The 23,527-nt window shown below is 35.7% G+C and overlaps 1 protein-coding gene across 2 annotated transcripts in view; it reads left to right on the top strand.

Moving 5' to 3' along the window:
- The window catches only part of ND-39 (NADH:ubiquinone oxidoreductase subunit 39), a 285,839-nt gene that overhangs the window by 42,999 nt on the left and 219,313 nt on the right, over positions 1 to 23,527 (top strand). For both annotated transcript variants that reach the window (XM_090386829.1, XM_090386830.1), the window contains exon 3: positions 3,378 to 3,475. In XM_090386829.1, the coding sequence (XP_090242955.1) occupies positions 3,378 to 3,475 (98 nt within the window). The remainder of the gene's footprint in view (positions 1 to 3,377; positions 3,476 to 23,527) is intronic.

Below are 23,527 nucleotides of genomic sequence, written 5' to 3'. Positions count from 1 at the left end.
CTTTCGAGGGCATCCACCCTGTCCTTCGAACTCTCATATAGGCCCATAACAATGCTGAGTTGTCGCCTGATTTCCTTACACTGCTTACATCGCGCACGCACAAAGACATCCCCCATGGCAATATCATGTTCTGTTCCAGATAGTTCGGCAAACATTTCACAAGTTGCACATTTTTTTAGGCTGTGATGCGTTGGAGAATCGCCCCCCTCAGTTCTCCCCCGAGTCACAGCACTCCTGCCACTTTGTCCCCGTTGCTTTGCTGCTCTAGTTTGAGGCATGATTCTTTAAATTAATAAAATCAATAAATTAAATTAATTAAATGTCAATACTACGCTATCTAATAGAAACAGTGAAGCATATTACTGTTTCTATAATTATAACAAGTATATCGTCAATATATCTCCCATAGTAAGTAATGCAGGGGAGAAACGATGTTAAATGAATGTCCTTGATATTGGCAAGATAGATTTATGCTATAAGACCGCTCAGGTTCAAACCCATTAGTAAACCGAAAACCTATTTGCATATAGCGTCTTTAAAATGCAAAATAGTTAGCTTCAAGAAGAAGTTATTAATTTAAAAATTTCTTTTTTGGGTAATTTAGTGTGATTTATCACGATAGAATTAATCTTTGTTTAACAGTTCCCAAACTACATCAAGAGCGTAGTGTATATTTATATTGGTGTACAAGGAGGTAACATCTAAAGAAAATAATTTATCATGGAAGCCAAGCTTAATATCTTTAATACTATTAAATAAAGTGTTATAATTTTTTATGTCAAACTTTATCAACTGTCTAAATGGTTTTATGATGTTGTATAAGTGTGCAGCTAAGTGTGAAAATGCCGAATTTTTGTATGATACAATAGGGCATATGGGAAAACTGGGTTTGTGAAGTTTAACTTGTCCAAAAGTACAGGAATATTATAAGTCCTTGCTTTCAGCTCTTTTAATTGGACCATAGAAATAAAATCACTCTTACGGTATGCAGTTAGGGTTATTATATTGGTTTACTAAATTTGTGAATGCAGATCGGTCTATCTCCCTGTAAGTGGAACTGTCCGATATAATAGAGTCCAATTTCCTAAAATAGTCCGTTTTATTCATAATAACTAGTGTCCCCTTTATCTGCTTTTTGGATAACAATATCTTTGTTCCTTCAAAGACTACGTAATGTTTTAATTTCATTCATATTCAGAAGTTGGATATGTGTTATGTGCAGCACCGAAGAGTTTGTAGTTATTGACTACCTGATTGACTTGCTGGACCAATAAGTCTTTTTGCAGAATGTTGCGGAGACCATATTCAAAGTCTATCACAAATTGTTTCTTGGGGAGTTAGTAACTTGTTTATATGTCACCTCATTATGCGTATGGTGTGGGGAAGAACATATGTAAGCTGGATATGTGTTATGTGCAGCCCCATTCTCTTTAGTGTAAAAATAGTGGACGTGCCTCTATGTGTATGAGCTTCCGCTTAGATAAACATATCCGAGTTGTCAGTGGGTATATTGCATCTGTATAAGGGGGGGGTCGATCTCGATTTGAAACTGTTAATAAAGCATTTAACTTAATTGAGTGCCTATTTTTTATGTCAGTGGCAATGCATCTCGCTTCAAATCTATGAAGGATTTCAAAACGGTCCAATCATTTGAATGTAAATATTTTTTTATTTTATCACGAAGTGCAGTAACCTGAGAATAATAACACCTCTTCATCGTAAAACGAGAATTTAAGGTGAGTTTAATAATATGGTGCAACGTAGCAAAAGCAAGTTCTTTAATACCAGGAAACCTATGATTAAAATTAACCCTCACGAATTTTGGCGTAATATTTTCAAGGAGGCAATATTTCAGAAAAGAAATATGATGTTTTTGTGCGGAATATTTCAGTGTCACTTTGATGTAATTTTGCACCATATTATACAAAAATCTCTCGTAGTCAATCTTAAATGTGTGTTTTTTATGTTGATGGACTGGCGGGAGAGAGAGCGGAATTAAGGGGAAAGATAGTCAACGGGGAAAGATATTCAAATAAGAATTAGTAAAAATTTCAGAGCTGCAAGGCCCAATAACTTCCACGATTTTTCAATATATTAAAAAAATAAGAGATTATCTCAATCTTCTACGTGGAATGCTCCCAGTCAGTTCTCTCCAAATGTAACAAATAAAATAAGATGAAAAAAAAACAAATTAATGAATTCCCTCACTCATAGAGATACGACCAAATTTGATGCACAATGGAATCAAATGTGCCAGTGTAAGTGTCACAGCCATTGCTGCTGTGCTGTGCTGAAATTTTCATGCAGTATTGCGTAGAGTGGTTCAGTTAATGGTATTCCTGTGGCCAAAGACAGCTTGTTGATGTGAGAAGCAGATTCAAGAATTTATGAACAGTGAAAAGAGTCATGCAGCCGAACAGAAGGGCCACAATTAGCAGTTAGCCAAAAGATAGCTCACTACATATGAAATCAGAATGTAGTAATACATTTAACTAGTTGTGTATAAGGATATAACAGCAGTTACCTTACTGGGTTCCAGTCTTCTCAGTGAAGGTTGCCATAGCCGAATGCTCAAATGTGAGGGCACACTATTATATTACTTATTTGATTGACCATGGTTTCATCCCAGATAATTGCTGTATACAATAATATTCTTGTATTTTCTGTCTTGTGAACTCTTCATCCTATGAGGCTGTCACAGAGTGTACTCAGAAAATTTAGAACTTTGGTACAGTAAACAGGCAAATCAGCACTGGAAAGGTGGAAAAAGATCGCACAGTCTTATGAATCCTGGTAACCAGGTTCCCTTTTACTAGTGGATCAATGTCCGAATGTCATATTCTACTTGAACGTTGTTTCTCAAGTAGTAATGGAAACTTTCAATGGGATGGTAATGGAAATTCTCATTACCTTTCTCTGGTAATGGAAACTTTCAATAGGATGTGGTATGTCACAGGGCACTGCTTGTTCTGTGATTGATTCCAGTAACAACTAGGTTGAGGCCCCATATTTAATTTGCTTGCTCATGCATAGATTTCAACCCAGTTGAGCATCTGTATGTTAAGGTGGAATGAGTTGTTCATAGTGAGGAATGAATTGCCACCATGCAATCTGAGGCAATTTTGAGATGTGATAGAATCTGCATAAGCCAGCATCCCTGTAGAATGCTTTTGGCATCTTGTGGAGTGTAATGTAAGGCTATTCCGAGGACTGAAAGATATGTTATTCATTCTTCATTCTTGGGTCAGTATATTGGTAAACTGCTCATTTCGGTTAAAGTGGTTTATTTTTTTTTGTCTTTAACAAGTTTATAACAGAAATTTTGGATCGTTGTTTATAAAGTATTGCTTAAATAGATTTCATTTATTATTTTTAAGGTAAACATGGAACCCAAATTATTATACCTTATAGATGTGATCATTATGATGTTTTGCGTCTCAAACTCTGTGGGGACCTTGGTCAGATTTTATTCCTTGTAAGTATATCGTTTTGATTTTTTAGTTATGAGGGGTGGCCAAAGATTAAGACTAATTTTATTGCACAAAATGTAGAATGATTATCACTGAAAACTTTATACATTTAAAACTATCAGATATTCATCTCTAGCATATTTTTTGCAGGCTCACATTAATTTCTGAAAACCAGTATCAAGTTCAAACAAGGATTAACATACTAAAAGAAATAATGAATGAGCAGTAAGCCAGTGTGAAAAATTCTGTGTCCTACTGAACAAAATTCAAAAAAAAAAAAAAAAAAAAAATCAAAACTTTTGCAAGCAAAAAGAGTATGGGTAATCTCTTGCCCTCAAATCTAATGTATTTAGATGGCATAAGCATTTATTTTTTATTTATTCACAAAAAAAACAATCAAAAGATCTTTTTTCTATCTTATACATTGCATTTATATAAAATCAAATACAATAAATTCTATGATTTAAAAATCCATTAAGATTCATTAATGAAATAGATGTAGAAAGTTTACATCAAAATGGACATTGATCATGCATGAATCTAAATTGGATACTCTGAGGTATCTTTTAAGGGTATGAACCAAACAGTAGCAAACTACATATTTTGTAATGAAAGATTTAATTATTAATGTGCAATTTCATTAATTCTTTGCTAAGATTTGTGTTATCAAGAAAAATATCAAATGTGCTTTTGTTCAAGATTTTAGCTGCCTTATTAAAATTATTTTTTAAATGATTAGGTTTGAAAAAAAAAAGAATGACAAATATATAATTCTTCCTTAGTTGGCAGAAAGAGACAGTTGAAATTTATAAGTTCCAGTATGTTAAGTACATCTAATTGCCCTTTTATTACCTTTTGAAAGATTTACAATCCAAATAAGATTTCCTTATTTCCAAAGAAAATAATTTAATCCTTCAGTGGTGGTGCTGTGCACCCATTGTAGAAAAGGTGGCACTACACCTTCTACTTGAAATTCTATTCTTGGAATATACAAATATTTCATCTTTTCTTAATGGATTTCAATAGTTAGTGTGCATTTTTTAAAATTTTAATAAAAAATGTTAATTATTTTATTAAAATGAATATACAGTGGACCCCACTTTATGATTGGTTCACTATACGATCAAATCACTTTACGATGGACTCTCCATAATAAAATATCATTCACTATATGATATGTGGTAAGCACCGATTATTGTGATCATGTTTAATTCTATTAAACAGTGATTCTAATAAGGGAATATAGGAGTATTCACAGGCTATAAAAGTAAAGATATAAAGCAAAAATTTACACTTTATTACCATACCAATTAACAGAATTAAATGATACAGTGGGGCTTTGAATTACGATGACATTGGCATCTGATATTCTCAGGAACCGATATCTTCCATATGATCTTTTATTTTAAGGACCGATGATATTTGTAGGTACCAATGGTTTTCCAATACAGCTGGAATGATATATGGTTGGAAATTTTCAGATGCGTCGTGCACAGAACATCACTCGTACAATTTTTCTAAACAAATTAGTGTCTTTATTATTGTTCAACAACGTTGTTCAGTGCATGGTGTGCAGAACATCACTCATACGGTTGTTTCAGATCTATGACGATCTGAAACTTAAAGCTCCATCAACCAGTGGCAGTGCTGTGTGCTTTGAAGACTAAAGTGAGCAGAGGCTGGTTTGAGCACTTCAAAAAAAGGCAAATATCAAAGGTGTTGAAAGGCATGGGGAGGCATCCAGTGCTGATAAAAATGCAGCTGAGACCTTTAAAATTGAATGCCAAGGGTTTTTTTGATCAGGAGGGTTATCTTCCCCAGCAAGTTTTTAACGTTGACGAAACCAGCCTCTTGTGGAAGCGAATGCCCAGGAGAATGTACATCACTACTAAGGATGAGGCTAGTTTACCTGGGCTTAAGCCTAATAAAGATAAGCTTACTTTCCAGTTGGGTGCCAATGCCTCGAGATTTTAAGCTGAAGCCTTTGCTGTCTATCACTCCCCCCCAGAGTATTTAAACAACAAAAGGTCGACAACGGCATGCTGGGAGTGTTTTGGCACAGTAACAAGAAGGCCTGTTTTACAGAATATGTCTTCAATGAATGGGAGCTTGAAGTTTTCTGTCCTTCAGTGAAGAGTTATCTTAAGAAAAATAAGCTTCCTGTGAAGGTACTGCTCCTGCTGGATACCAGCCCATGATCCCAACCTTGTTCAGTCTCTTGAGAATGTGGAGGCCCTTATTGATGCTCATGGGCATGAGCTAACAACAGAGCAGCTACAAGGGTTGGAGAAATTATGGAGAGTGACACTGCAGAGGAAGAAAAAGACACCCAAAAAGTGTCAGCTGAAGAGTTGAAGACTTTTTTTGTTGGGAGCGCTTAAGCGAAGTGATAAAAAAAACACCCCAACATTGAAAACACTGAACTCATGATGTGCAAAATGGAAGACTGAGTCATTTCTTACTTCAGGCAGCTACAAAAAAAAATTTTGTCATCAGAAACAGTCCACTTTGGACAGTTTCTCTGCCAGTAGCAGCAAAAGACACATGATGCCTGATTCACCTACCCCACCACCACTAAGCCACCATTGATTTCATCAGCTCTGCACGTCAATTCTAAAGTAAATGCTAATTTATTGTTTGTTTTTTATTTTAAGATGTTTTATGACTCTATTAAATAATCTTTATAAAACACAAATTTTTAATATAAAAATGAAGTATAACATGTAAGAAATACCTATTTTATGTGTTGTTGGGGAACGAATTACAGGAATTCAATGTATTATTGGTTTCAACTTACAATATTTTCAACATACAATGGGTTTTTGTGGAACAAATTACCATCACGTACAGTTGGGGCCCCCATTGTACATGGAAATAGGAAGAATATTTTCCACAGGTTAGCAAAATAAATTTACTCTTCATACATAGTTTAATTAATACTGTAATATGTATATACTAATTGATATTTCTGTTCACTGACATTTTTTTGGTTCGTAAAATTTAAAACAGTAAAAAAGATAAGCAATCAATAACAAAGAACATGGCATACACAAATTGCAACTAACACGATACAAAGTGAGATACAGAGTAACAAGTTTACAAAGCTTAAAAAATAGGAATGAAGAGAAGATTCTGAATATTTATTTATGTTTTTTATATGATTGAAAGTTTCAGGGAAGGGGAAACACATTTCATCATAATAATGTAAAAACCCACAGAATTCCAGCTATTGGTATTACTGCAAATGCAATAAGATCGAGTTTACTACCCGTTTATAACAGATTTCACAAACAGAAAAACCCAATAAACCAGAAACTGCAAATTGTTTTTATTGTTTTATGGTAGCGACCTCCAGAAATGTGCTTTAGAAAAATATCACAAAGGCGTTCGAATTAATTCTTATACCCAAACATATGATAATGATGAAAGTGTAGTATATTTTAATGATTTGAATTAGTTTTTTGAAATTAAAGTGGCTGATTCCACTAACCAGTGATCATGTTAACCAGTGCATACTTATTTCACTTTACGATGGGATGAGTTTACAATTGTCTGACTGGACCACGTGGTCCTTCCTCTCAGCCAATAGCAGCATTTGTAAATGTATTGGCCGCGTGTTTTGTTTTTGCATCCTTACATCCAAATCATTGTTGAAGTGATTTTTTGTCAATTCTAAAGTGACAAAAAGTGATTTTTTGTCAATTCTAAAGTAAATACTAATTTATTGTTTGTTTTTTAAGATGTTTTATGACTATTAAATAATCTTTATAAAACACTAATTTTTAATGTAAAAATGAAGTATAACATGTAAGAAATACCTATTTTATGTGTTGTTGGGGAACGAATGTTGTGCTTTAATCAGTATATTAGTTTTAATCAATATGTACAATTTCCATTATAAAAATCACCTTTCAGATAGATAAATAACTTAGTTATATAGCAAAATTTTCAACTTCTGAGGTCTTGGAACAAATTACCAAAAAACAAATGTGTTATTGGGTTCACATTACAATATTTTCACAATACGATTGTCTCTGGAACAGATTAATATTGTAAAGCGGGGTCCACTGTACACTTTAAATTCTATTTTTATTGTAAAAAAATTATAACCCAAATTTAAACGTGATGGGAACCCATGGATCATATTTACCTCTTTGTAGGCATTAACTTAATGCACAAAAGGTGTTAGTGAGTTCCTCATCTATAAATATTCCTGAGAAATATTTATTTTTCAGAAATATTTTTCAGTTAGTCCCTATTTAGAAGAAGTAATATTACTATAATAAAATATGTGCAGGTGGGATATAATAGCAAGGTGACACCCAGAAGTTCCTCTACTTCAAAAACTGATTAAATTAGTATTTCCAGAATTGTCATTTCAGTGTTGTAGGGAAAGAAGCTAGAAAAGAAAAATGGAAATGGTTTGAGAGACTTATTATATTCTGGAGTTATCATATTCATTTTAAATGTGCTTACTATTTACTAGTGAACAGGATGTAGCTCACCAAGAGAAGACAGCACTGAATAATATACTTTCTTCTGGATTGTTCTTTTTATTTATCTGCTTAATAAATGTAGTTACTGTCTTAAGAATATGCTTATTGCACTTAATGAATGTGTCACTCATTATAAAGCAGTTAGCAATTGTTTCATTTAATAAAATCATCATTATACTTGAAAAATAATTTTGGTCTGGTTTTGATTATTCCAGCCCACTGTGTGGTCTTATTAGTAAGATTAAAAATTAAAAACTTGGGAAGAGGGATAAACAATGTCTGGATGCAGCCCAAATGTAATTTCCAGACCTCTACTGGGACTAAAAAGGCTAGATCACCAAAGAAACATAGACATAAGAGAAAGACTAAAAGCCTCCAAAATAATAGAAGAAATACAAAATTATCAGTTAATATGGAAAGAGCATGTAGAGAAAATGAGTAGGAAGAGACTACCAAAATTGATAATGCCTATTGGAAAAAGAAACAGAGGGCATCCCAGACAAAGATGGATTGAACAGTTCTTTGAAGAGATTTAATGGTACAGGCTTCATAAGCCTAAAAATCTATTAAGTACAAGAAGAAGAAGAAAATAAAAAAAATAAAAAAAAAATTTTGTTCTATAATGCACATTTACAATCTGTTCAAGATAATGAACATTAAGTAAATCTGACGTATGACAAATGTCGGTAGGATTGTCTTGAATGAATGAGATGACCAGTGACAACAGTTCTATTGAATTTACTTGAGCACTGATAACTACATTTGCACCGAATAGATTAGGTTAACTAACATATTAAACACTACACTAAGTCCAACAAATGTCGGCGTTTTAGTCTTCCGGGAACTTCACTGTTGTCCAGCAGGTTCATCGCCAGGTAATTTGGATGCACTTTTAGTTATTGCTGATATTTCTCACTGTAATTGCATATTTCTTCTTTTATCATTGGCATGTTCAGGTCTCTATGAATCATTTTATTGGTGACATACCAGGGCGAGTTGGTAATGGTTCTCAGCATCTTTGATTGACAGCGTTTTAGTATTTCTATGTTTGAGGTGCTGGCGGTACCCCAAAGCTGGATGCCATAGGTCTACATGGGTTTCAGTATGACTTTGCTAAAAGTAGCATGTTTGCCAATGATATCTTGGAACTCTTCCAGTTAGCCAATACAACTTGCTAGCCTTTAGCCAAAGTTGTTTCTTCTTTGTCCAAATATGTTTTTTCCAATTTAAGCATCTATCTAGATGATTGCCAAGGTACTTAGCACCATCTGCTTGCAGTATGGTGTGGCCATTTAATTTCACTAGTGGGCATGTTTTCTGTCTCATTTTGAATGTAACATGAGTAGATTTTCTCTTTTGTTTTCATGTGCCATTTTTTTTGCCAAACTTGTGTCTGGTTAAGCTGTTCTTGTAACCTCTGTAATGCAATTATTGGATCTTCATCGGCTACAAGTTCTGCTGTGTCATCATCAGATGCTGCTAGTAGAGTGTTATTGTTAACTGGGAGGTCAGCAGTGTACAGGGTATGCAATACTGGTGCCAAGACTCCCTTGTGGTAGCACTCCAGAGAATATTGGATATAATAACTTGGTTTGTTTTTCTTTCAGTTTTACTTGAAAATATCTTTCCGTGAGGTATGATTTATTGAATAATTTTTTTGTTTCCAGACTATTGTTGATAAAATTGACAATGCTGTGTACTTGTTCAATTGTGCCATGTTGCTGTCTGAATTCAAATTGATGTGGTGGAATTAAGTTTTCCTCTTCTAGGATCGGTTTAAGCCATTTTAATATTAGCTTTTCTATTATTTTTGATAATACTGATAGTAGACTGTTGGGCTGGTATGATGTTACTTCGATGGAGGGTTTCCAAGTTAGTATCATTATTATTTGATCAACTTTCTATGCTGGTGGGAAGTAACCCACATGTATTATGGCATTGTATATATGTGTTAGAAGCATTAGTCCTTTTAGAGATAGTTCCTTGAATATTTTAATGGTAATCACATCATACCCCAGAGCTTTTTTTTTTTTTTTTTTCAATTCAGTTCTCTTTGTATGATTCTCCTTACAAGAAGGCTTTTACAGGCGGAGACGGTTGATAAGAAGCTTCGAGATAACGATGAATTTCTTCTTCTCTTCTCTTCTGCTGTAGATTCAGAGGGATTTGGTTGGAACACTTTTGCCAGGTGTTCAGCAAAAGTGTTGGCTTTTCGAGTAAATTTTTGCCCAGTCATTGTTAGGTTTTTTGATAAACAGCCAGGATAAAAGGATAAAACAGCCAACATTGGTTGTGTTGGCTGTTTTCTCCTTCTTGTGGCTTTCCACAAGCATAGTCAGTGGCATCAGTTGCAGTTATCTGTTCCAGATGTTCCTGAATTGACTTATTTTTTATTGCAAAGAGCATTCTTTTTAAATTTTTTGCTGCATTATTAAAATTTCTTTTGTCTTCAGGGTGTCTACTCAGTTGCCTGACTCTTCTTAGCCTTTGTTTTGCTGCTATTGTTTGTTTTATGATGGTTGGCAAATTCTGTTTTTCCCTGTGTGTTTTTATTTCTGGTGTAACTTCCCAGGCTGCACCTTGTATTATTGTTGTTAGTTTTTCTTCAGCTTGGTCAATATTGTTAGATGCTTTAAGAGGCATTTTTAGGTTTACTTTCTCATTTTTTAGCTGTTGGAAGTATTCCAAATCTGTGTGTTTATTATGAAGAACTGGTGGTTTCTGTCTAATTATAATATGTGAGCTTAAATTTGCTATTACTGGGGAGTGATCTAGACATATCTTTCGATGTTATATCTGTATAATCTTCCGCAATCCCTTTAGTTATGAGGATGTCTAATATATCGGGAACTTTTCTCCTATCTCTCAACCAGTATGTTGGTTCGCCTGTAGATAAATGTTCTGAATGATTTTCTTGCATTACTCTTTGTATTGTTTGTCCCCTTGGTGTTATTCTTCTTGAACCCCCATTGTACATGCTTGGCATTGTAATCTCCTCCTGCGATAAATTTATTCCCAAAAACTTGGAATAGGGTTATCAATTCATTTTTACTAATATTATAGCTTGGTGAGCAGTAGACTGCGGAAATCATGATAGGACCCCTCCAGTCTTCAATTGAAATACTTGTTGCTTGTGTAAAATTCATTTTGTACTTGGTTAGCTCATGGTGCTTGGAGTTTTTAACAGTTATTGCTGAACCTCCCTGAGCCGTTCCTTCAGAATGTTTTGTGTCATAGTAGCTATAGTTCATCATTTTAAAATGGCTTCTGTTTGTAAAGTGTGTTTCTATAATCAACATGATATCTAAGTTATGTTCAGTAATAAATGTTTTTACCTACTAGCTATGTTCATCCAGGCCATTGGCATTCCAAAGAGCAATTTTTAATGGTTTAGTCATTATTTAAGTTTTGCTACAAGTGCTGTTAGCAGGTTGAACATTGTTATTATTCTTCTGTCAACCTTGCCTGATTTTCTGCTTGTCTAATTAAAGCTTGTTCCATGAAAAGAGATTGTTGCCTTTGCCTGGCATGTTTTTTGTGAGATCGTTCTTATCTTGTAATTGCTGGGATCTTTATTTTTCTACTTGAGCATAGGATAATCCTGGTCTGGCTTGAGGTTGTTGTCTTATATTTTGTTTTGTATTGCTTATTGTTGCTGGTTGAGTTGTTGTTGACGATTTCCTTGTAAATAGTACTTTCTGTATAGTATAGCCAAATAGTGCATTTAGCTGGAGTTTGTCTGTCAGTTTTTGGATAGCTGGTTGTTGGGTGTTTTTTTGTGCATTGTATACAATGGAATGGATGTTGGCAGTATGTTTGGCCTGTCAATATTGTTGACATCTATTACATGCACTAGTTCCCTTTTTTTGTGTGGCTGTTCGAATTTTACTTTGGCATTAAGGATGTATTCGATATTGTATATATCTTTATTATTTGCTTGCATTAGATCAATGTAAAACAGACAAAGGCAATTTGGATACTCTGTGTTTTATATTGCAGATCCTCACAACCTGATGGTTGTTTTTCTGTATCAGCTTTGATATCATCTAATTCTGTTGCATAGTGTACATCTCGCAGTACAACCTTATAGCATCTATTTTCTTTCAGTGAATGTGTATAAAATATGTAATCGGTATTTTCTAGTGTTTTGGCTATTAGCATATATGTTTTACTTGTTTTTGTTATAATTCTGATCTCTTTTCTGTTTTGTACACATATTCTTCAGGAACAATTGAGTTTAATTTTGCTAGTAATGGTTTTATGCCCTCAATTTCTGTATGGATGGCTGGTATGGCAGGAGTTTTCCTTGTTTGTGTTTTATCATCTTTTTCTGTATCTTAAGCTAGTACATTGAATTTGTTTCTCATTACTGTTGAGTATTGTTTTGCTGTTGTTTTTGCTTTGACATTTCTTGTATCAGATCTGGGGCTATTTCTCTTTTTTTTTTTGATGAAGGTGTCTTTCATTCATTGCTGTTGTTTGGATCGATTAGGGTTGACATACTGTTGCTAATCTTTGATATTGTAGACATCGTTGGTTGTGAAAGTGCTTTAGTTTGGTTACTGATATCTTGTTGTTGGTTTAGATCAAAATTAGTCAGCTGATTATATATAGATTGCTGGTATTCTGGCTTGATTTGTTACTACTGATGCCATTGGCTGCACAGCAACGTATCCTTGAGATTAGCTGTAACCTGGATTAGCATATTGTTGGGTTGGTTGTTGTGAGACATAGCATCCAGCAGCAACATTGTGCTGATTCATTTCCATTATTATCAAATATGCATTATAACAAGGAAGGAGGTTTTCCATTACTTTTAACTAATTAGCTGTAGGAAGTACGGGATTAAGAGATAAGGCTATAATTCACAATTAGACAGTAAACACAGAGAACAGTAAAAATGTGACTGCACCAACCGGCCCACTGCGAATCAAAAATTAAAATAAAACAGAATATTCATACTATTCCTATCCCAACAGGGTAATCATCCAGTTGTGCTTTAAACTTAGCCAGGAGATAATTTATGCTGATGTTCAAACCTGCTACTTTTAGATGACTGAACTCGTAGCCAGGTGGGAAGGAGCAGCAGTGCGTAGCACACGCTTCTTGATTAGACTGGGGTTCGAGCTCGCCACCACCAAATACGGAGGATGCGGAAAGGTCAGGGAATGACCACCGCATATTCCCGGAGCAATATGGCCTTAGTTGCTAATGCTCCTAAAAACAAAACAAACAAACAACAACAAACATGACTGAACTAAATTAACATAAAACAGACTAAATCTGGGAATAACAGTTTTTTGTTATTCCCAGCGTTAAGCGGGGGTCACCTGTTGTATATACAGGTGACCCCCGCTTAACGCTGATAATTCGTTCCGGAAAAACAGCGTGCTAAGTGAATGTGCACTAAGCGAGCTCCGCATTCCCATAAGGTAACATATGTATTTATAAGTTGGGGTCGGTGCCATAAGATATTTCCTAATCAATAATAAATGCTAGTGAAAAGATGCACAAATGTCGGTCAAAATATTTAATATTCAAGTATTTGTACACATAAAATATTCTGCACTACATACGTATATAATTATGTGGTAACTATTTATGTATCAAAATTAAACTTAAAATTCCAATTAAAATCATGAATTTAATTGATCTAAATTGATTTTGATTGATTTAATTTAATTGATGAATTTAATCATGAAAAATGTGTCGATTTTGGGTTGGACTTTGGCCCTCTTCTAAATAAACTAAAAGGGGTATTAATTTTAAATCCCCCGCAGCGTTACCACCCAACAATAAAGTCACCCGATCCTTCGCCGCTTTGAAACCCGGTATGTTTTTTGCTTCTTTCAATATGAAGCTTCTTTTAGGCATTCGTTTCCACAAAAGTCCTGCTTCATCTATGTTATAAACTTGTTGAGAAGTATAACACATAATACCCCTCTTCAATAATTTTAATAAGTTCTTTTTTGAAAGTTTCTGCTCCTTGATCTGCACTTGTGGCTTCTCCCTAGATTTTAAATCTATTCAACCAGCCCTTACCAGTTTTAAATGGTTCCACATTTTTTTTTTAGGTGAGTTTTCTTCAGATTGTCATATTGGCTAATCTCTCTCTTTCTCTTTTTTTTTTTTTTTTTTTTATATATAACATTTAACTTAACTGAATTCTACATTGAACTTTATCTTCAATAAAATTAGTTAGTCTTTTCCATTTCAGTCCTAATAGCCGGCCTAGCCCTAGTTGCTTGCAGTGGAACAGCTATCTTTCCCGCTGCTAGTCCAAAATTATGGCATACATCTGCTTGTTGTTGATGGGAATCGATTCACTTCAAAACGTCTAATTTAATTTTCAAATTCAGTCTTTTTCTTACATTTATAGTCTTCGTACTGCGCTCAGATGTTGTTGCTTTTTCATTCTTATCGGCCGTTATTAACTCTTCTAAAATCTAACTGCATTGGTTGCATTAATTACAATACAATGCTCAAGTAAACTGGCCGTTACGCACGATGTCTAATACTGTACTGAGTGATGACTAGACTTCGAATAAATGCATATAACGCAAATATTATAAGCAATATACTTGATTCTTCTTCAAGAGGAGTGTTTCCATTTACAGTGGGTTTCCTCAGCCTACAAGTTATTTCTTGTTAGGAATTTTAGGGTTCAAGGTGTCTTGGTCGATTAAGCCTCGGGCTGTCATGCACTCCCGTACTCCATCCATCCATGTCCTCCTAGGTCTTCCTCTTCTCCTTCTTCCAGGAGGTATCCATTCCAAGATAGCCTTTGGATATCTGTTTTCTTGCATCCGTTTTACATGTCTGTACCATGTTAGACGCTTTTCTCTGATGGTGTTAATAATAGTCTTTTTCACTTCCATTTTTTCCCTTATGTCTTCATTCCATTTTCTGTCTCTTCTAGAAGTTCCTGCTGAGCATCTCCAAAAATCCATTTCTGTGGAGAGCAATTTGTTTTTCACTCGCCTATTCAATGTCCAGGTTTCCGCTCCATACAATAGAGGGGAACAGGTATCCTGTGTGTTATCAGACACTCAGCCTAAAACACTAATGGATCCAATATCTCTCTATTACAGAAGATTTAGGAGAAGTCTTGTTGGTCTGCCTCCCTAAAATCCACTCATGCACACCTTCTCGATGGTAAGCCCTGTTACGTCACTTAGGGGTGGCAACGAACGTGTAGAGTGGTTCTCTTCAAGATGCCTGCTCAGCGTGAAGAGGAAAAGACCAAACCCTCCAGCATATGACAACACGAGAAAGCAAATGGCCGTCAGTCCCCAGCAGCTTTCACTCTCCCTCTTACGGCAGTGAGAGGATCAGAGTGGAAGCAGAGGGTGATAAGAATCTCTGGGTACGACCAGGCTGCCATGCACGGAAACTGAACTTGGCCTGTTATAACGTAAGATCACTCATCGGTGAAGACAGGATATTAGGAGGCGCCTCCATAGCCAGGTGGGAAGGAGCAGCAGTGCGTAGCACACGCTTCTTGATTAGACCGGGGTTCAAGCCCGTCACCACCAAATACGGAGGATGCGGAAAGGTCAGGGAATGACCATCGCATATCCCGGAGCAATATGGCCTTAGTTGCTAATGCTCCTAAAAACTAAATAACAAACAAATAACAAACAGGATATTAGAGCTGGAAAAGGAATTAGAAAAATGTGAATTGGAATATCATCGGTTTGACTGAAACAAGAAGAAGAAATGAATCACTTATAAGTTTATCAAGTGGAAATCTGCTGTACACCAATGGAAACAGTGAAAGGAGTGAAGGTGGAGTTGGGTTTCTGGTCCATAAAGATTTTAAAAACAACATTTTGGAATTCAAAAGTAGATCACCAAGGGTGTCAAGACTAATACTCAAGATTTCTAAGAGGTACAAGCTAAAGATTATAATGATTTATGCACCAACATCGAGCCATGATGATGAAGAGGTTGAAGAAATGTACACTGAAATTGAGAGTCTTCTAGATGAGCAGAAAACCCACTACACTATTATTATGGGGGACTTCAATGCTAAGGTTGGAAAAAGACAAAGCAGCGCAGAAAGGGGAACTATAGGAAATTTTGGAATTGGTAAAAGAAATGAAAGAGGTGAAAGACTTGTGGAATTTGCAGAATCTCAAGGACTGTCGGTAATGAACACTTTTTTCAAGAAAAGGGTGAACAGAAAGTGGACATGGAAGAGTCCAAATGGATTAATTACTAATGAAATCGACTTCATCCTCACTAACAGAAGATATATTGTGAATGATGTTACCGTCCTGAATAATGTTGGAAGTGATCACAGAATGATAAGATGTACACTTGATATAGATGTAGGAAGGGAAAGAAAAAAAACTGACTCAAGTAAATAATACAAAGGTCTTTGAGATAACAGAAGAGGAGAAAAAGCAGTATGTACTGGAACTTAAGAATAAGTTTGAGCTTCTGCGGACTGCTCAGGATTAAGTTAGCGACAAGGAATATTACAACTTTCTGAAAGTGATAATGCCCAAAAAACCTATAGGGAAAAAGAAATCCAAAGAAGAAAAAATTAGTCAAGAAACACTTGTCATGATGAACCGAAGACAACAAATGAAGAGCAAGAAAAACACTGACAGGGAGAAAATTGAGTATACAGTTGGTCGTCGACTTACGACCGACTTCTGTTCTGACTGACAGGTCGTAAGTCGATCTGGTCGTATGTCGGCTATATATTTATTAACAGTATTTTTAACCTTTCTAATCTTTTCATCATCTTTATAATTTATTTTTATAATCTTTTAAATTTTTATCATCTTTTATTTTTCATTTTAAAGACTAATGTTTTCATCTTTTACTTAGCGATACTGTACATACCTTCGTTTCTACGCCTAGGCTATCTCTCTCTCTCTCTGAGGTTAAATTCAAACGTTCCCTACATTTTAATTGGTTTATTATTCATACTGTTTATAAAAAAACAAAACTACAATCTATAATTATATTGTACATAATGTGAAAAATAATACTGTACATGATGTACTGTAAACACAAAAATACAATCTAAAATTAATGTAAAAATTAATACAAATGAAATTTACAAAATCAATTTTTAATCTTTGCTTGTGCTGGGTTGTGCATCGTCAGGGTCATGTTCTTGGGTTGAGGTAGGAGTTGTTTATTTATAAGATACCGTGGAATGTGATAACTTCAAGTCACGTGCCATCGTATTCACTTTCTTTTCGCCTTCATACTGCTGGATAATTTTCATTTTACACTCTAAATCAATAGTTTTCCTTGACTTCTTAGTGGCGTATATGTAGATGAAGACATTTTCCGTTTACTAAACATTTTATGCGTATTTCAGTAGAATTTTAATTAATACACCACACGCAACAGATGCTTGAAAGCGACTGGGTGTATGTGAGAGAGCGACTGAGTGTATGTGCCTGGTGCTGTCTTCAGGCCTCCCGTCATCGATGTGCCTCCTCACCTGGGTTATGGGTGTCCTCAGTAGTGACTTCCTGATTTATTATTATTATTATTTTTTTGCGGTCGTAAGTCGCATAGGTCGTAAGTCGACGACCAAGTGTACTGAGTTATGCAAAGCCATTAGAAAGAGACTCAGAGAGGACATAAGAAGATTTAACACAAGAAAAGTAGAACAAGCATTAAGGGAAAACAAAGAATTTAAATCAGCAGCCATGAGCAGTAATACAGAAAGGCAAATGATACTGAAACTGAAGAATAGCGATGGTGTACTTATAAACAGCAGAGAAGGCATAATTCAAATAGCAGAAGACTACTATAGAGAATTATACAAGGAGCAGGGGAATGATGTCAGCAGTGGGGAAGATGGATTGCAAAGTAGCAACACATACAACATACCCCATATTCTTCCTGATGAGGTAGAACATGCATTGAAGAAAATGAAGAATCAGAAAGATTCTTCATTTCAAATCAGGGAAGATGAAGTTACTGTAGAGTTGTTAAAATTGGGAGGAAGAGACATAACACAAAAACTGGCAAGGCTCTTCACAAAGTGCATTAGAAAAGGTGTGATGCCTAAGCAGTGGAATAATGCAATCCTAGTTTTGCTGCATAAGAAAGGAGATAAATCAGAAATTGGAAATTATAGACCAATTAGCCTGTTATCCCACATCTACAAGTTGTTCACAAGGGTCATTATTAACAGATTAGAAAGAATACTTGATGAGAATCAACCGAAAGAGCAAGCTGGCTTTAGGACAGGATTCTCAACTATGGATCACCTTCACGTAATATCACAGCTAATGGAGAAAGCAAATGAATATAAAACACCATTATGCCTGGCATTTGTGGATTATGAAAAGGCATTTGACTCCACACAGCATAAGGTAATGTTTCGGGCACTGGAAAGACAAGGCATAGATATGATTTTGAAGAAAATATATGAGAGTGTTACCTCCTTTATTAGACTAGACAAAGACAGTAGGAAATTTAAAATCGAGAAAGGAGTTCGACAAGGACACACAATATCTCCGAAGCTGTTTACTGCTGCCCTTGAGGAAGCTTTCAGAAGATTAGACTGGTCGCAGAAAGGAGTCAATGTGAACGGAGAGTACCTAAACCATTTACGATTTGCAGATGACATTGTGGTCATAAGCCACAATCCCAAAGAATTAGAGGAAAAATCTTAATCAGTTATGCACAGTTAGTAAGGATTTTGGACTAAAGATGAATAGGGCTAAAACAAAAGTAATGATGAACAAGTATGCCACAGAATGAGAAATAATGATTGAAGGAGCAGTAATTGAAAAGGTGGAGTCATATACTTATCTGGGACAAGTTATTAGCTGTAATAATGATAAATGGCTGGAAGTCAAGAGAAGAATAAATTTTGGATGGATAGCATTCAGGAAATATAGTCACATACTGAAGAGCAATATCCCAGTTTGTCTGAAACGTAAAATAATGAACCAATGTATACTCCCCACCATGACTTATGGAAGTGAAACTTGGGCACTCACCAAAAGAATGGAAGAGAAGCTGAGAACTACACAGCGAAGAATGGAACGAATTATATTGGGAATCAGACTGTTAGATAAGAAGAGAAACACATGGATTAGGCAGCAAACTCAAGTAAAGGACATTCTTATCAAAACTAAAGAACTAAAATGGTCTTGGGAAGGACACATAGCTCGAAGACATGATGACAGATGGACTAAGAAAATAACAGAATGGTATCCAAGAGGAGCTAGAAGAAAACCTGGACGACAAAAGCGGAGATGGATAGATGAAATTCATGAGTTTGTGGGTAGTAAATGGATGGCCAGTGCTCAAAACAGAAGGAACTGGAAAGTTGCTGGAGAGGCCTTCATCCTGCAGTGGATTGAAAATGGCTGATGATGATGATGATGACAATAGAAGACTTTGTACAATCATTTGAAATATAAGTTTCTTTGTTTTATGTAGGATATTTTTGCTCCACAGAACAGAGTTTAACATGCCGATAGCCTTTCTGCCGTCTAATTATTTTATTGACCTCTGCTTGGGATGATCCATCACTTTGTAAGATTGATCCCAAATATTTGAATTTATCGACTTGTTTGATTTTAAAACCTGCAATATTTAGAACGTGTCCTGGCCCTGAAGAAAACATTTCAGCCTTGCTAAAATTGATTTTTAGACCCCCATTGTTTATATTCCTCAAACAATTGATGACATGCATACTTTGCATCTTCTAAGTCTTGTGCTATCACCACCTGATCGTCTGCAAAAAGTAAATTGTAAATATAGATGTTCTTATTAATCGGCAGTCCCATTTTATTACATTTTTTTGACCAGGATCTTAGGCAGATGTTGATATAAATTTTGAAAAGTGTTGGTGACATGCAACAACCTTGTAATAAGCCTTTTGAAGTGTGGAATTCAGGTGACAAAGCTGATCTCACCTTAATTCTGCATCTATTATTCCTGTAAATTACGTTAATAATGTTAATCAGTTGTCCATCAATATTTGCCCCTTTCAGTGCTTCCCATAACAGTTTTCTTGGAACACTGTCATATGCCTTTTCAAGGTCAATGAAAATCATAAAGATTTTTTTCCCTTTTGATTGGCATTTTTCAAGGATCTGTCATACTGTTGAGATATGATCTATACTTGACCTCCCAGGTGAAAAACCACTTTGTTCTTCTGATACATTGATTCGGGCTTCTAAATGGTTCCTGATCCATTTTCCAAGGATCTTTAACAGCGGGTTCAGGACGCATATTCCTCTGTAATTTGAACAGCTTTTCTGATCGCCCTTCTTATAAATTGATGTAATATATCCTGTTATCATTTCTTTCGGTATTTCTTCTCCTCTCAGTATACTATTTAACAGTTTTTGTATCAGAACAGCCACTCCTCTTCCTCCATATTTCAGAAGTTCCATGTAAACTCCTCCAGGTCCAGGTGATTTGCCATTCCTTCCTTCCTTTAGCAGGAGTTCCACTTCCCTAACAGAAACTTTTAAACCCGAGTCTTCTACATCAAAATCCTCCATCGTCTTGAACTCTTCCTGGTCTTCGTTTAAAAGTCCTTTGTAGTACTCCATCCAGTCTTTCAGAGGTATTAATTGCAAACCAATATTGTGTTTATTATGTTTTCTCAAGTCTTTAAGGACCTTCCATGATTCCGCTGATTGCTTGAAGCCCAATTTGCTATTAATAGTTGTTCATTTTCTTTCCTATTCTTCATTTTCCTCTTCTACTATCAATCGATTGACTATTTTCTTTTTTTCAACATAAATGTTCCTATGCATCATTCCTATTACCCAGCCATTTCTGATATGCAAGTTTCTTTTCCTCTACAGCAGCTCTTACTTTCTCTGTAATCCAGGTCTTTTTTGGTCCTTGGCTCTTCTTTTTGCCTAGGATTTCCTGAGCTATTTTTTTAACAGTATTTTTTAAATATTCTTAGATTTCTTCAGTATTACCTTTTATATCTGTGTTAATTGCATCATCCAGTCTCTGGGTGAAGTTGTTTCTAATGCTGTCGTCCTGGAGTAGGTCAATGTTAAATTGATCCACTTGTGGCATTTCTCTTTCCCTGCATTGTTGGTTGTCCACACATGTTTTATTAATCCAGTTCCACCTCAGTGTTGTTTTAACAAGAAAATGGTCAGATCCACATTCAGCTCCTCTATAAACTCTGACATCATTCAATACATATGTCCCTGAATGTTTTGAAATAATGTAATCTCTAACTGATCTAATTTGTCTTGTCTCCTGTAACCAAGTATATTTATGGATATCCTTGTGTTGGAAAAATGGGTTGTTTATTCTCAAGTCGAACTGTTCACAAAGATTGCATAGTCCATCTCTGTTGTCATTCCTCTCTTTCTCTCCAAACCTTCCAATAACTTTGCTATTTTGTTCAGTTCCTACTCTTGCATTGAAATCTCCCATTATAAATATCTCTTTGTTCTTAGGAATTTTTTTCTATTAGTTCTCTCAGATCCTCCCAAAATTCGTCCTTCAAGGTATCGGTGGTGTCATTAGTCAGGGCATATATTCCCAAAATACATATTTCTCTCCCGTACATTTTCAGTTCCAATGAGATCATTCTTTCATTTATAAATTGCCAGTTTTTGATGTTGTCTCAATTTCTTTTTAACAGAAATAGAAATTCCTGTTCTTGCTCTTTCACCCTTATCAACTCCACTCCAAAAATGGTAGTATTCTCCCATTATTTCCTCTCCACATCCCTTTTTCTTTGTCTCTGATAACACGACGATATCTAACTTGAATTTTTGCAGTTCATCCGAAAGAAAGTTTCTTTTAGTTGAAAGGCCTCGAATATTCCAGCATCCCAAAATCATAGTCCTTTTCCTTTTGCCGAGTCGTTTCCGAAAGTGCAGTCCATTTTTATTTTCACTTGTAGGTCATTTAGCATTTACACTGAACGAGGAGCTAGCCCGTTGCAGCAACCCCCTACCCTTTGACCTATCTTGGGAGGCCCTGCCAGTAGCTAAGCTACCGCCGACTTAGCTCTCCCGGTTATCGGGACATGCAAGCTCCCCCATCACGACAAGGTGGAGAATACCATCGGGGGAGCAATATACTTGATCATATTTTAAAATGTTGATCTCGGAACTACGTAACAAGTCACTGTACTGCAATTAAATTAGCGTGCGAGAAAATTTCACCGAGTGTGGGGAAACGTTTTAATGCTGTTTTGCTATTCATTTTCAAGCTATCAACTCCATCAAATGAAACGATTTCGTTAAATATGCCAAAAATGCAACTGTAAAAGAGCGTTATAGTGATCTGAGACAGCGTTATAGTCAGATATGGGTTATAATATAAGAACAGCGTTATAGCGAATCAGCATGAAGCAAACCGTGTTATAACGGGGGCCTGCTGTACTTGCATATCCTGTTCTATATTCTCTATTATGTAGCACAAAGTGGAACGGAAAGTAAAATAAAATTATGAGTTGTAGTTAAACTAGGTTTAATGTGAAATACATACGATAAACAGTAAAAACAGAATATGTTAGATACATAACAGTAACTAGTAATGCAAAAAGCTTTCGGGCTTTATGTTGCCCTTCATCAGTTAACCGTTGGATTGAAAGTTCTACATTCCCAAAACTTTCGATCCAACGGTTAACTGATGAAGGGCAACATGAAGCCCGAAAGCTTTTTGCATTACTAGTTACTGTTATGTATCTAACATATTCTGTTTTTACTGTTTATCTTATGTATTTCACATTAAACCTAGTTTAACTACAACTTGTCATTTTATTTTACTTTCCGTTCCGCTCTGTGCTACATAATAGAGAATATAGAATAATGAATCCAGAGTGCGTAGGCTTTTTTACCTTTGCATATCCTGGTTCGTGACCCACGAATAAGGAGAACATACCTTCCTCACACTTTTTACTTATTTCCTTCAGTGCCTTATACACATCAATTAGATTTCCCATTAGATATCTTGTTGTCAAATTTTGCATTTTAGCACCTTCTAAGCCATACTTCGTATGTTTATTGCTTTTCATTCATCACCATTCTGATTTCTTTTCTTTGAACTCTCTCCAGAAGTACTATACTTTTTTTTTTTATGTGTGGTCTCCAGATCTGACTACAGTTTTCCAAATGCAATCTAACCAGGATTGTCACTTCCCATTCCAAAACATCTCATAGGTGTTCGATTGGGTTGAGATCAAGCGAATTTGGAGGCCAATCAAGATGGGTGATATCTTCACTGTGTTCCTCAAACCATTCATGCAGAGTGCAGGCCAGACAGCATGGTGCATTGCCTTTGAGGATCCTGTTCTCTCCAGTAAAAAAATGAAACATGGCAGGGTGTACATGGTCTCCTAAGATCTACTGGTAGACCTCACCAGTGAAGCATTGGTCCATGTGCATCAGAGGTCCTAGTTCTTGCCAGCAAAATATGCCCCATATTAAGCAACCACCACCACCTGCCTGGATAGTGGACACCATGCATGATGGGTCCATGGACTTGCATTGCTTGCGCAACACATGAAGGCCTCTGTCAGTGTGTTGCACCAGATATTTGGACTCATCTGACCAGCATGCTCATTTCCAGTCTCCC

This window comes from Mastigoproctus giganteus, chromosome 12 (assembly GCF_048544385.1).
Source record: "Mastigoproctus giganteus isolate SK-2022 chromosome 12, ASM4854438v1, whole genome shotgun sequence".
Lineage (NCBI taxonomy): Eukaryota > Metazoa > Arthropoda > Arachnida > Uropygi > Thelyphonidae > Mastigoproctus > Mastigoproctus giganteus.
Note: the sequence above shows the minus strand (reverse complement) of the source record. Positions and strands in the feature narration are given on the sequence as shown.